The sequence below is a fragment of the Pan troglodytes genome, chromosome 5, assembly GCF_028858775.2.
Source record: "Pan troglodytes isolate AG18354 chromosome 5, NHGRI_mPanTro3-v2.0_pri, whole genome shotgun sequence".
NCBI classification, from domain to species: domain Eukaryota; kingdom Metazoa; phylum Chordata; class Mammalia; order Primates; family Hominidae; genus Pan; species Pan troglodytes.
Genome location: NC_072403.2, coordinates 62,340,365 through 62,355,073, shown reverse-complemented (window position 1 = coordinate 62,355,073; position 14,709 = coordinate 62,340,365). Strand labels below are relative to the sequence as shown.

The 14,709-nt window shown below is 36.1% G+C and overlaps 1 protein-coding gene across 35 annotated transcripts in view; it reads left to right on the top strand.

Annotated features, from left to right (window-relative positions):
• The window catches only part of DST (dystonin), a 497,218-nt gene that overhangs the window by 466,556 nt on the left and 15,953 nt on the right, over positions 1-14,709 (top strand). For all 35 annotated transcript variants that reach the window (XM_016955718.3, XM_063812480.1, XM_016955699.4 and 32 more), the window contains 6 exons: positions 1,927-2,096; positions 3,409-3,568; positions 5,994-6,188; positions 6,718-6,846; positions 11,373-11,516; positions 12,534-12,722. In XM_016955718.3, the coding sequence (XP_016811207.2) occupies positions 1,927-2,096; positions 3,409-3,568; positions 5,994-6,188; positions 6,718-6,846; positions 11,373-11,516; positions 12,534-12,722 (987 nt within the window). The remainder of the gene's footprint in view (positions 1-1,926; positions 2,097-3,408; positions 3,569-5,993; positions 6,189-6,717; positions 6,847-11,372; positions 11,517-12,533; positions 12,723-14,709) is intronic.

Here is a 14,709-nt window from a genome sequence, read left to right as displayed (position 1 = left end):
TGGTTTTAAACATTGGCATTTCAGTTTTTCATGATAGCTGTCTTTTCCTGTACTTTCTTTGACAGACAAAATAGCACCTTGAAGGTAATTCTGTAGTAAAAAGTAATAGATATTTTGCGGTATGGATTCTTTTAAACAATAGAGTGAGAAAAACTGGATGCCTGTACCTAAATTGTAAATTAATATTTTATTGTGTTTGTGCACGTATAAAATTCCACCCAACCTCAAAGGTACCCAAAGACATGTTTATATAGACTAGAAAAGCATGTAGAAACATTGTTTTTTAAATATTTTCTACCTTTTCTATGCCTATCATATTTTATATCTTCCACATGACATTCAAAGAGCATTCCCTCCCACCCTCCCCAGCTCTTTTGAATTTGGATTTTTATGTAATTCTATTTATAAAGTGACCCCACCAGCCATCAGGATGAGGATGTGGGTAAAAGGAGAGTGATTCTTGCAAAGGGTTTTACAATTTTAGGCATGTACATATAAATTATCGCTTGAAACGTAATTTTAAAAGGCTGGAAAAATTGGGGTGATATAAAATTTGTCATCATCAGGAGGAAATCCTGGCCATCATCTTCACATAGGTTGGCTGCTTCCATCAGTGGGTCTAACCTTAGGAGGTCATGATTAGAGGGATGGGAGGAAACATATTGAGCATCTGTTCCCTGGCCAGATGAGGGCTAATGAATGGCTTGCTCTGCTGGCACGCTTTGCCTGTGAGCTGCCACATTCAATATTGGGAGCACAGTGACAGTGAACAGCACCTTCCTTCCTTCCCCTCTGATGGCGAAATGAGAGCTTCCTTCTCAAAACAGAATGCTTTATTTGAACTTGAATGTGGATGTTGTATCGTGTAGTCTTATGAAAGTATATTACATATTAAAGTTAGAGAGTCCTATAAATAAGAATATCTACCTTTTTAAAGTCTCTATTTGGCAACAGTGACCTGTATTCAACCATAACATTTTTTGTATATCTGCTTTGTGAAGAAAATCTCTGTCAATACCATGATTCTATAACACTGGCATTCTGTTTAGAATAATATGAAAAAAAATTTATGGATAACTGTAGAAATAATGTGATTGTAATTGTGTTGTCTATTACTTAGAAATTTCCAGATGTAGTTGCCTATTACCCATGACAAATTAAATAATTTAGTCATATTAAAACACTTTAAAGTATGTAGCTTTTAAAGGCCGTAAAAACTTCTTAGGTAATTATAACCTTGAGATTATTTTAGAAAAGTGTACATTTGCATAGCATTTTACTATCTAGGGTAATTTTAATTTGCTACAAGGATTGAGAATCACTGTATTAATGTTTCCATTATATTTTGTGAGTTTGTAAGCTTCCCATTAAGTTGACCTTTCTTTGTTCTCATTCCTGCTATTGTATATTCAGTAGCAGTTATCTCATTCTTTCTACTCTTCCTATTGAATATTTATAAACATCTACTAGGTGTAAGATGATAATGAGAGGCCTACAAAGACAATGTCCCTGCTCTATAAAAGCTTATGATTGAGTTGTGTAGAAAGACTATACAGATGCTTCTCAACTTACGATGGGTTTTTATCCCCATAAACCCTCTTTAAGTTGAAAATACGGTAAATCAAAAATGCATTTAATACACCTAACATTAGCTTACAATAGGGATCATCTAACCCAAAACCTGTTTCTATAATAAAGTGTTGAATATCTTAGGTACTTTATTGAATAGGTGACTGAAGTATGGTTTCTACTGAATCCCTATGGCTTTCGTACCATGGTAAAGTCAAAAAATCCTAAGTCAAGTCATTATAAGTCAGGAAGCATCTATAATTCATCTCCATTTATTAGGGATGCCTCTGTTAATGCCTCTTACCTGTTTATTAGTCCCAAGAAGAAATTCACATTTTTTTCTTGTTAAATATTTAGGAGTTTCAGAAATCACTCGGAGCCAAGCATTCTGTCTACGACACCACCAACAGGACTGGACGTTCTCTGAAGGAGAAAACCTCCCTGGCTGATGACAACCTGAAACTGGATGACATGCTGAGTGAACTCAGAGACAAATGGGATACCATATGTGGAAAATCTGTGGAAAGGTAAAATGTTCTTTAAGACAGTTTGGTTACTCTGTAGACCTCTTTCAAATACACAGTAATGGTGCTTTGCGGGGACATTTCGGAAACCTTAAATATTTCCTTTGCCTGAGGAACTTCTGCTTGTCCTAAGTATCCCACACACATAGCACTTGCATTGAGAAGTCTTTGCTGTTCATTATTTTTAACTACTCATTACAATAAAAAGTGATATCATTGTCCAAGCTTCTGCCATCTCAGACTTGACTACACCCACTGCTTCTGACTCGTCTTCCCATGTCCACTTTTATCACTTCTTTGACTTAATTTCTACGTAACTACTGGATAGTCTTTTAAAAATGTAAATGGAATCTTGTCATTCCCCTCCTTCACACCCTTTGGTGACTTACTACTGGGCATGCATTGAAACACAGGCTTCTTAATGTGACGTGCAAGGTACCACTGATCTGGCTCCAGCATTTCTTTCCAACTCCATCTACCCCTTTCTGATCTCCCTCTTTCTCATTACATTTCCATGAAAACCCAAGACATATTTCAAAAATTTTAAGTATTTAATTGAGTACAATAGTAGTAGAGTTCAAATATATTGTACATGTTTCCAAATTTTCCCGTTGATCCTTAATCTTAATGATTTTTGTCAGTATCAAGATTAAATAGATTATATTCAGTTCTGGGGAACTCACAGTAAGTTTTTGTCATGTTAGTTTTGAAAAAATCTTAAATTCCTCAGCCACAACATGTTACATACCTTTTCCAGTGTTGTATGCATGGTTTTATTTACAAGATTTTTGAAAAGACAAAAAAATAAAGTCCTGACAAACGGATCAATGAATGCTAGGGGTTTGAAGGCGGGGGCAGGGTGTGTCTATAAAGAGACAGCACGAGGAAGATTTTTGGGATGGTTGAACTATTCTGGATCTTGATTGTGGTGATGGTTACGTGAATCTATACATGTGTTAAAATGTATAGAAGTGTATACCAAAAAATGTCAAGTTTACTGCCTGATAATCTAAAACAAAATTTTAAAAATATTTAAACAGTTTAAAAGGCTTATTTTTATGAAGAAACATGAAGGGTCCATGGTTTCCAAAGGTGGGAATTTTCCTGGAACAGATGCCATGTATTTAAGGAATAAGAAAGAAAGTTTAGAAAAGTTTTGTCTTTTTCCTAAGAAGAGCAAAGAAACAACAATGAATACCAACATACTGCTCTTCCTCTTGAGTACCACTCAACCTTCATCAATTAATTTTAGATGTTCAGATATATGAGTGACGTTTTTTGTTGGAAGGATCAATTTTTCTACCTTTTTCCCTAGACAAAACAAATTGGAGGAAGCCCTGTTATTTTCTGGACAATTCACAGATGCCCTACAGGCTCTCATTGATTGGTTATATAGAGTTGAACCCCAGCTGGCAGAAGACCAGCCTGTTCATGGAGACATTGATTTGGTGATGAATCTGATCGATAATCACAAGGTATTGTTATCTGGGACATTTTATTTTATCTTGTTTGATTATTCTGAGTGTACAGGAAATGTAAACCATTTAAATTAGCCTTTTAAAATCAGAAGACTATAGATCATACTACATAACAGTCTTATTGTTGAAATATGTGTCCGTTTGAGCAGAACCTGGAAGCAAACTTTAAAAGTGATGGGGAAGTATTATTTAGTGTCAGTGAAATACTTTTGCTTTTAATTACCAGATCTAAAACCTTTTTAGAACTTGGAAAGTGATTTCATTCTCTGGTGCTTTAAAACAGATTTCAAGAATGTTTTACTATCTTTAGTTATGCACTTAAACAATTATGTAATAAAATTTAAAATCATTCATTCAGTGACCTGACACTAAGTCATTGCATAAGTATGTAGATTTATGACATGATCCATGGTGGTCATGACCAACTGCTTTTAAAAATACCGAACCAAAACTGTTTTAACCTTGCCCCTTGAATTATAGCAGTTTATGAGTCAGCAGCTTATGCTATAAAGGATTTGATTATTATTTACTTCGAGAAAACTGGCTTCCTTGAAATCTCCTGATATGCATGTAAAACTGTCATGTCATGTAAATCAAAGGTAATATTCAAGGTGTCCAACTAAGTGTAAGGTCCAAAATAATGACCAAATGATATAAAGCAACTTAGCCTTGGAAACAATATGAAGCATAGTACTAATGTAGAATAGTTGTATTGGAGTTGACTTTATATAAAAATATCTTACATCACTCTACTTAAATTCATCTTGTATTTCTTTTCTCTAGTATCTGAGTTCAGGAAACTTATTCCATTTATAATGTTCTCTTTATATTGGTTATGCTATTTTGATCTTACCATTCTTTTTAAAAGTCTTATTACATATTTATTTTCCCTTTTTTCTTTCTATTCTATCATTATACCCATAAGAGAGTTTGTTACACCTGAAAAGTGAAACAAACTAAATTAAAATAAAATAAAAGAATAAATAAAGAACATTGGTCAGGTCTACAAAAGTTAAAAATTTAAAAATCACATGGCTTTGCTTATATTGAAATAAATGTTGTGTGTATGGTTAATACAAACTTCTCTATTTCCTGGCATTTATTCAATGAGTAATGAATAGCGTAATGTTACTTTTTACATAAATGCCATTTCTGTAAACTCACTATCTAAATATTTACTATTCTAGGTAATTGCCAGATCTTTTATATATTAAAGGTCATCAAGAATGAATTAATCATTTAGCATTAGTAATACAACTGGAAGGCTCAAGAAGTTCAAGTATGCAAAAATGCTTTGGAAAGTCTTCTGAAAACTATTGGACTAGTCCTATCATAAATGGGATATTTAGATACTGTACCATTTGCATGTGTGCTTATTTGTGTGTGAATGTGTGTATTGGTGTATACGTGTGTGTTTGTGTCTTTCTGCAGGCACATCTCATTTTAACTGTTAGAGTTGAATCAGTCAAATAATCACTTTTGTGATAGGCTCACTTTTGTGAATGATCTGAGTATCAGAATAGAAACCTATAGATATGGCCAAATGGTAATATTCATTTATGATGATTTTTTTAAAAACACATTAATTTTATTGTGACAGAATATTGGTTATTAATGTTTGAAAGATCTAGTTGCATACACAGACTCTTGGATCAAAAATAAAGAGCTCTGGGCTCACTTCTTAGATCAGTCTGTGGCCAAAATAAATGAATTTAATTCCTGGCACATCCGTTTGTCAAAATTAGGCAGGAAAAAAAACAAAAAACAAAAAAGCAAACCCAGAAGCTTTTCCTCTAAGGTGAAAGACAAGGATTTCAGCCTCTAAAATTTGACATTATGAGTTAGTACCTAAGATATTATGAAAGACCAAGGAGTGTTATAGGAATAAAAGACCATCTGCCAACTTCCTATGGAATTCCCTGCCATTATCTCTAAGACATCCGTGGTACACACATCAAGATTGCTTAGTCCTCTGTTAGCTTCTTAGATACATCTCTTAGAGTAGTGCCAAAGCCAGCATCCACTTGACATTCACACTAGTGATTTGAGAGGAATTGGGACACCATATTAAAGAATCATTAAGAAAAGGAATTTGTTGCATTGTTTTATGAAATTGAAATAATGAAGGCTGGCTGCCATTATTTAAATCCAATATGTCATTTTAAAATAAGGTAATCTTATCTTGTTTTCTCATGAGAATGTGACAGGACTGAACAAATTTATACAGGACTGTTCTTGATGGTACTCAAATAGGAGCAGTGTGTCATTTATCTTCTGAAGATGCTGCCAGAAATATGGTTATTAAACTGTAGGTCTTAGATATCTTTACATGATGTTATGTGCACATATATATCTCAAACAGTATGTGTTGCTGTTTTGGTTTTGTAATTAAAATTAATTTTTCAAAATATGGTCTTCTTAGGCCTTCCAAAAAGAGTTGGGGAAGAGGACCAGCAGTGTGCAGGCCCTGAAGCGCTCAGCCCGAGAACTCATAGAAGGCAGTCGGGATGACTCCTCCTGGGTCAAGGTCCAGATGCAGGAATTAAGCACACGCTGGGAGACCGTGTGTGCACTTTCTATATCAAAGCAAACACGGTTAGAAGCAGCCCTGCGTCAGGTAAAAACCATGTAAATGAGAGCTGGGTGTAATGGGAAAAGTATTGAAACCTCAACAAGAACTATTCTAGTAAAAAATTGTGAGGCCCTCGTGTCTCAATCAGGACAGTCTGAAGAAGGAAATTCTAATAGCAACATTGCCTTGATCCTTCTCCCACCCTCCCTCACGAATTTAAATTACTGCTAGAGGGAGGCATTCTAATCTTCACATAGAAGTGCTGCGTGAGTAATGTCTCAGCTTGGAAGTATGATGGACTGCCATTCATCTAAAATCAAGTTGTTAAAGTGGTAAATTTTTCTTCATATAGGCTTTTTAAAATATATTAAGTGTTTTCTTGTAAAATATGTGTATTGCTGTCTTCTTAATGGGAGTAATGAAGCAATTAAATTTAAAACTTTTTTTTTTCATCGAAGGGATGAATCCACTATACAGTTTTGTAAATTGTGCTAACAGGCATATTTGGGAATTTTGTTTGGGGTGTGTGTGTGTGTGTGTGTGTGTGTGTGTGTGTGTGTGTGTGAACTCTTAGGCAGAGGAATTCCACTCGGTGGTACATGCCCTCTTGGAGTGGCTGGCTGAGGCGGAGCAAACCCTGCGTTTCCATGGTGTCCTCCCAGATGATGAGGATGCTCTCCGGACTCTCATTGATCAGCATAAAGTGAGTAATATATAAATGCTATGTAAAGCTAAATTAGAAAATCAAAGCAGGGAAAATAGACTCGTGATTACAAATATCAACTGCATGAATATTTTCCTTCCTGAGAAATACTTAAACACCTGATACATTTGAGAGTGTATTTCTGTCCACATTGCTTACATATGTATGTCCCCATGCACCCACACACGTATGTGTACCTGTCTTTTGATGTTTCCTTTTCAAGGAAGCATATTGACTTATCTAGGCTTTTTGGCTTTTGACCAAAATTGGTCAAGATTGTTGCAGTTATCATGTGGATTTCAAAAATAAAACCTCTTTAACGAGCAGTTTGGCATTTATAAAATTATACCCGTAGGATTGTAAATTAGTAATTTTGCCCTTTGTAAACAAGACACAGGTAATTTAATAACTCATCTTTAAATCTATTTTTAAGCCTCTGCTGCTTCTGTTTTTAATCAAGAGCCTTTTAAATCCTTTTTAGAAGAAACCTATAGTATACATTAAAAATTTTAAAAATGAATTTCATAAGCCAATATTCTATTGAATAACTAACCAAGTCTAAATCTGGCTATTGAGTTTTCAAATCAAGATCTTTCCTGCGGCAATGCATGAAACTTGCCAAAACCCTTCAGAGAGTAATCCAAATATCTCTTAACAGATGTTTTTTAACCTTTGACTCAAAAAGTCAAGAATTTGAAATGGTAATGCTCAATGTAGTGTTGATGTCAGCATTTCCTATTAACTTTAAAGGATCTTTTAAACACCAGTAAATAATTTTGTCTTTTGAGGTCAGGCTGGAAATACATCATTAATTCTAGTGTAGCATGGATTACATCATGTGTAGAGACTTGTTATGTTAATTAACACCCTCTATCAAAGATGGGTTGCTGAATCTATAGCGATGAAATATTGCCATGTCATTTAAAAAGTGGTACAAGCTTGCATAGCATTTTCTGGAAGAATGAAATGCTATATATTATATACACCGTTTAAATTTGAAGCTAGAATATAAGAAGAAGACAGTTACATCAAATGTATTATAAATTTTTGAGTCAGTTCAATATTTTGAAAATGTAGTTTATATTATATTACTGTGGGCTTACCATCAGCCAGCATTGAGTTCCATTAACATACTTAGGTTTGGGTCTCAGAGTAGCAATAAATATTTGCTGGACACCACTTAAAGCCCATTGTGCATATCTAACACCCTACAGAAAGGAGCCTATTTGTGGTATCACCACTCTCACACCAGGACCAGGAAACCTCCAGAAGGCACGTATCCAGAGCAGGGGTAGTGGTTTTTACAACAAATTATTTTTAAATAGCAGAAAATTACCTGCAATTTTATAAAACATTTCTTAATAATATTTTGCAGTAACACTATTCATTCTTTTCCATCTCCTCTGCTTCCCTTCATACATTCACCATTCACCAGTCAAAGAAAAACAGAATATTTAATTTCTTAACACCAGAACTAGAGACTTCTTAGTATATCCAGTTTCTAAAAATGGCAAGCTTTCCCACATGAGAACAAACCAGTAAGGTAAGGTTCAGACTAGGTTGGAAGGGCATAGAATTCAGTGGAATGTTGACAGTCCAGTCCACCAAATTCTAGGTATAACCTTGGCTCCTCTAGGTGTAGAAGTGATTGAAAGTACATTATTTGTTTCAGCTGTTCTCCAGGGGAAACACAGATGTTAGATTAACCTATTTTTTTCTCTTCCTTATAATGTTGGAGTTTTTAATTTTTTTCATTTAGGAGGATCCTGTATTGGGAAAATGATAATTTAAGTTATGATATTTAAAAAGTAGGTGTTATCAGAGTGTGCTGTCAATTTAACGTTGACTCCATTATAGTAAACTTGTAAATAAAAGGTCTAAAAAGCATTTATTCAGTAAATCACAACTCTTTTGAACCAACTACCGGGAACACAAAAATGAATAAAACACAGTCTTTTAATCTTGTGGACCGAACAGTCTAATATAGCAAAATGCCAGAGTAGGAGGTATGTCACAGAGCTGCTTCACAGAGGTTAAAGACAAAAGGCCACTTAAATTAGAATAAAACATATAAACATATCATATAAATTTAAATTCAGAGAGTACATGTACATGTTTGCTATATGAGTATATTGAGTAATAGTAGGGACTGGACTTGTTTTATACCAGTCATCCAAATGTTAAACACGGTACCCAATAGGTAATGTTTCAACTCTCAGGCCCCTGTGATCCTCCGTGCTTTTTGGAGTCTTCAGTGTCTATTATTTCCATCTTTATGTCCATGTGCGCCCATTGTTTGGCTCCCATTTATACATGAGAACGTGTGATATTTGATTTTCTGTTTGAGTTACTTCACTTAGGATAATGCCTTCCAGCTCCATGCATGTTGCTGCAAAGTACATGATTTCATTCTTTTTTATGGCTGCATAGTATTCCATGGTATATATGTACCACATTTTTTTTTAATCCAATCAACTGTTGATGGACACTTATATTGGTTCTATGACTTTGGTATTGTGAATAGTGCTGGAATGAACATATGAGTGCTGTTGTCTTTTTGATATAATGATTTCTTTTCCTTTGGGTAGATACCGAGTAGTGGAATTGCTGGGTCAAATGGTAGTTCTAATTTTAGTTTTTTGAAATATTTTCATACTGTTTTTCATAGGCATCGAACTAATTTATATTCCCACCAACAGTGTATAAGCACGCCCTTTTCTCAGCATCCACATCATTTGTTGTTTTTTCACTTTTTAGTAATAGTCATCCTGACTTGTGTAATATGATATCTCAGGGTGGCTTTAATTTGTGTATCTCTGATAATTAGTGATGTTGAGCATTTTTCATGTGTTTGTTGGCTGCTTGTATGCTTGTATTTCTTCTTTTGAGAAATGTCTGTTCATGTCTTTTTCCCAGTTTTCAATGGAGTTGTTTGTTGTTTTCTTGTTGAGTTGTTTGAGTTCCTTGCAGATTCTGGATATTAGTCTTTTTTTCAGAGGCATGATTTGCAAATATTTTCTCCCATTCTGTAGGTTAACTGTTTACTCTGTTGATTCTATCTTTTGTTGTGCAGAAGCTTTTTTATTTAATTAAGTCCCATTTGTCTATATTTGTTTTTGTCGCATTTGCTTTTGGGATCTTTGTCATAAATTCTTTGCCTAGGCCGATGTCCAGAAGAGTTTTTTTAGGTTTTCTTGTATAGTAAAACACCTATATTTCAAAGTGAACACCCCTGTTCACATAGTGTGAGTAGCATGGGCATCATCGATCTCTGCGGCCTCTGGCACTCATTGTATAATCAAGTAATCGCTCTTGGTGCAGGGGTCCAGAGAGACTGGGGTGTTTGCAGATCTCTAACATTCTATATGAGATTTTGGAAGCGTGTCACATTTTTAAGGGCAAAGATTCTCATTTTGTAATCACATTTTCAGAGTTGTATGATCTGTCTTATCTATGGATATAGTTCTGATGGTAGAAAGTACAATTAAGTATGTGAGACATTTGTAAAACATTTATTTGAAAGATCATCCTTGAGGATGTCAAGGCTTTGTTCATTCCGCTTGCTGGCAGAGACTGGCTAGAACCGCCAGAACAGAGGAGAGTGGCTCTTACTGGCATTTTAAAGGGACAGTTCTCACATGGGCTGACCTGCTGTCAGGCTCACTCTTCCAACCTCCCCTTCACTTTTTACTGCATAGACACTTTGGGCCCTCTCTCCCATACCCCCAAACATTTATCTTTCCTTACTCAGGCTTGTCTCTACTTTGTACTTTTTTATTCATGCTGCCATATTTCCTGGCATAGTTAATGCTATTTTAAATATTAACCTCCTTACCTTATTTGTTAGAACTTATTTTTGGTCAATCAGTATTGTTTCTATCTCTAGCAATACTGTCTCTCCCAATGCTATTCTCCATTAATAACATAATTATAACTAAATTTGGGAGAGTTATTTTTTGTATAATACAGTTTTTGAAGCATGAACTATCCTATAAAGTTGGCCCTCTGTATCCAGATATTCAAAAATAAAATGGTTAAAAATATTCAAAAATAAAATGGATGGTTGCATCTGTACTGAAGATATACATACTTTTTTCCTTGTCATTATTCCCTAAACAATACAGTATAACAACTGTTTACAACAATGTACATTGTATTAGGTATTATTAGTAATCTAGAGATGATATGAAGCATATGGGGAGGATGTACTTAGGTCATATGCAAATACTACATCATTTATATCAGGGACTTGAGCATCATTGGATTTTATTATGCACGGTATCCTGGAACCAACTCCCCCTGGATTCCAAGGGATGACTGTACTTGTATTTTGAAGTACATATTAGAAAGTACTTTGTTTTCTATTTTGTCCCCTTTTCCTCCCCAGTTAGTAGATGATTTTCACTGTGAATAAACCAATTGAAGTTTTTGTTTATTTGTTTAATTCTGGCAGTCAAACAAATGCCACCAGAGTTTTGTTTTCAGCCAATGCCAACAGTTAATTGAAGTCTTTGTTTCTGCTGTAGGAATTCATGAAGAAACTGGAAGAAAAGAGAGCTGAACTAAATAAAGCCACCACTATGGGCGACACCGTTTTGGCTATCTGCCACCCCGACTCCATCACTACCATTAAGCACTGGATAACAATCATCCGGGCGAGGTTTGAGGAGGTCAGTGTGTCTCAGATAATCTTCAGAGTAGCAATAGCTTTGAGAGTTGAGGGGTGTGGGAAATTTCAGGAATTAAGATGCACTTATGGCCATGGGAAAATGAGACCTCTACATAGAAAACGTTCTTTTAAATACGCTTCTTGTATGCATTACAATCTCTGAAATTCACTTTTCTTTAAAAGCTCAAAGAAATTTTGCAGCTATGTCCCTGGAAAATTAGAAGGCAAATATTTAGTACACTGTATAACATTTTGGCCTCCTTCCACATTGTTTCTGTTGAATAATCCAGCAGTTGGGTGGTGTTTCGGAGCAGTATATACTGGTGGAGTGAATTGGTATACATAAAGTGAATTAATTCTGTATTTAATATCTTAGCTTTTTTTTTTTTTTTTTTTTTTCTTTTGACGGAGTCTCGATTTATTGCCCAGGCTGGAGTGCAGTAGCATGATCTCGGCTCACTGCAACCTCTGCCTCCTAGGTTCAAGCAGTTCCTCTGCCTCAGCCTCCCGAGTAGCTGGGATTACAGGCGCGTGCCACCATGCCCAGCTAATTTTTTTTTGTATTTTTAGTAGAGATGGTTTCACCAGGTTGGTCAGACTGATCTTGAACTGACCTCGTGATCCGCCCACCTCAGCCTCCCAAAGTGCTGGGATTACAGGCGTGAGCCACCGCGCCCTGCCAGTATCTTAGCTTTTTACATTTCTACTCTGTGCCACATGGAGTAAGCTTACCCGATCCTTCAGAGAATGCATATTTGAACTCAAATTAGAAAGCAAAAGGAAGCCTGAGTGATTGACATGCATCTTTAAATTCTGAAGATGATGAACATCATCGTGGGCTCTCATGTCCTCCTCAAGCCAGATCTTGATGCCACTAATGGAATCTAAAAAGACCAGAAGCATTATGGGTCTAGCTCAGGATGATCCTAATTTTCATTTAAAATTTATTTATTTTACATCACTGCAATTATTTTACTAAGTTGGAGGAAATTCAGAGAAATTTCTGTTTCTCTGACAGGTGCTGGCCTGGGCAAAGCAACATCAGCAGAGATTAGCAAGTGCTCTGGCTGGGCTTATTGCCAAACAGGAATTGTTGGAAGCTTTGCTGGCTTGGTTGCAATGGGCTGAAACTACACTTACTGATAAGGATAAAGAAGTCATCCCCCAGGAGATCGAAGAGGTGAAAGCACTCATTGCAGAACACCAGGTAAAATAAATATAATCCTAACTCCTGTTAACCATTATCTCAGATATTTTCTTTCTTTCACTGCTGTACTTCTCAAAACATTGCTTTGTTCTTGTTATTTTCACTTCTTCAGACTCCTCAGCTCCTTACAACTGTGTTTCCAATTCTGCAACTGCCCTAAAACCTCTCTTTACAGGAACCCTCTGTGACCTTTGCAAAACTTTCCTTCTTTGTCCTCTGTGGGGTTACACTCGTGGTATTGTCTCACGTTCACTCCTGCCCTCCCTTTTGCCTTCTAAATGTCAGATCTCCTTACTCCTTAGGTGTTATCCTCAGCTCTCTATTTCTCTCACTCTGTTCCCTCTTTTGGTGATCTCACCCACCTCCACCTCCCTGGCTTCAGTGGGTACAAGGTACCCACATTAAGGTATCCACATTAAATGTGGATGCATTATGTTCACATTGCATTAATCAAGCAAGGTTTGATTGCTCTGCATTTTTATGTCTGTGAAGATGACTGTCATCACTTGAAATACATCATATGAAAAAGGGAACGTGTTGTCTTTCTTAGAAAAAGCAGCCTTCCTATATATCCTTCTTGTTTTAAACTCAAATGATGGGTGTCACACTCACTTTGATTTACTTGATTGCTCACAGTTTGTTTAATATGCATTTACAAAGAGAAATATTAAGTGTTAGCTCAGTTGGTTAAGCAATTAATGTTGCCATTATTGTGTGTGTGTGTGTGTGTGTGTGTGTGTGTGTGTGTGTGTGTGTGTGTGTGTGTTTTAAAAGCCTAATAAGACATCAATGTCTATAATGGCTCTAAGTGTACCAGGTCATGTTCCCTGTGATCAGAGGTATTAGAGTTCTTCAGTGTGACAAATATTCCAGAAAGGTGTTACTTCACTTTTCCCTTTTGTCTGGGTCTCCTTTTCCCCATCACTTTTCACAGTCTCTGCCTTTCCACAGCCTTTGCTGCATATTCCAAATAGAGGGATACCTAGTAAATAATAATAATAAGCCCAAGGAGATGAGATAAGCAGTGGCAAGATAGTTAAACTTTTAAATACAATGGTAGTATACTTTAACCCAAATAGTTTTTACCACCCTTGGAATAGCCTATTTATGAATATTTTGATATGTCCACATTAAATGTGGATGTATTATGTCATAATATATCAAAGAGCCATCTTTTTTTTTTTTTTTTTTTTTTTTTGAGAGGCAGGGTCTCACTCTGTTGCCCAGGCTGGAATGCAATGGCACAGTCATGGCTCACTGCAGCCTCAAGCTCCTAGGCTCAAGTGATCCTCCCACCTCAGCCTCCTGTGTAGCTGGGACTACAGGCACATGCCACCTGGCCTAATTTTTGAATTTTTTGTAGAGACAGGGTTTCACTGTGTTGCCTAATCAAAGCCATCTGAAATATTTCAAATATGTAGGTGAAATGTGCCACAGAAAAGTTCTTGGAAACATCCCAGCTACCTAGTTTGTTTGTAGACAGATGCTTACTAAAGATTCTTCTGAGGAGCTTGGAAACTTGAGTTTGGTTGATGCACAGACAGGTTATTTTATTCACATGACTTCTCCCATGTGTCCATGCAGGTTATTCAACTAAAACAAATTATTTTTATTTTCAATTTACTCTCTTTACAAGCATTAACATTTTATTTATTTATTTATTTATTTATTTATTTTTGAGACAGAGCAGAATCTCACTCTGTTGCCTAGGCTGGAGTGCAGTGGCACAATCTCGGCTCACTGCAACCTCTGCCTCCCAGGTTCAAGCGATTCTCCTGCCTCAGCCTCCCAAGTAGCTGGGACTACAGGCGCGCACCACCATGCCTGGTTAATTTTTGTAATTTTAGTAGAAATGGGGTTTCACCATATTGGTCAGGCTGGTCTCAAACTCCTGACCTCAGGTGATCCACCTGCCTTGGCCTCCCAAAGTGCTGGGATTACAGGCATGAGCCACTGCACCTGGCCACATTTTATATTCTTTAGAAAT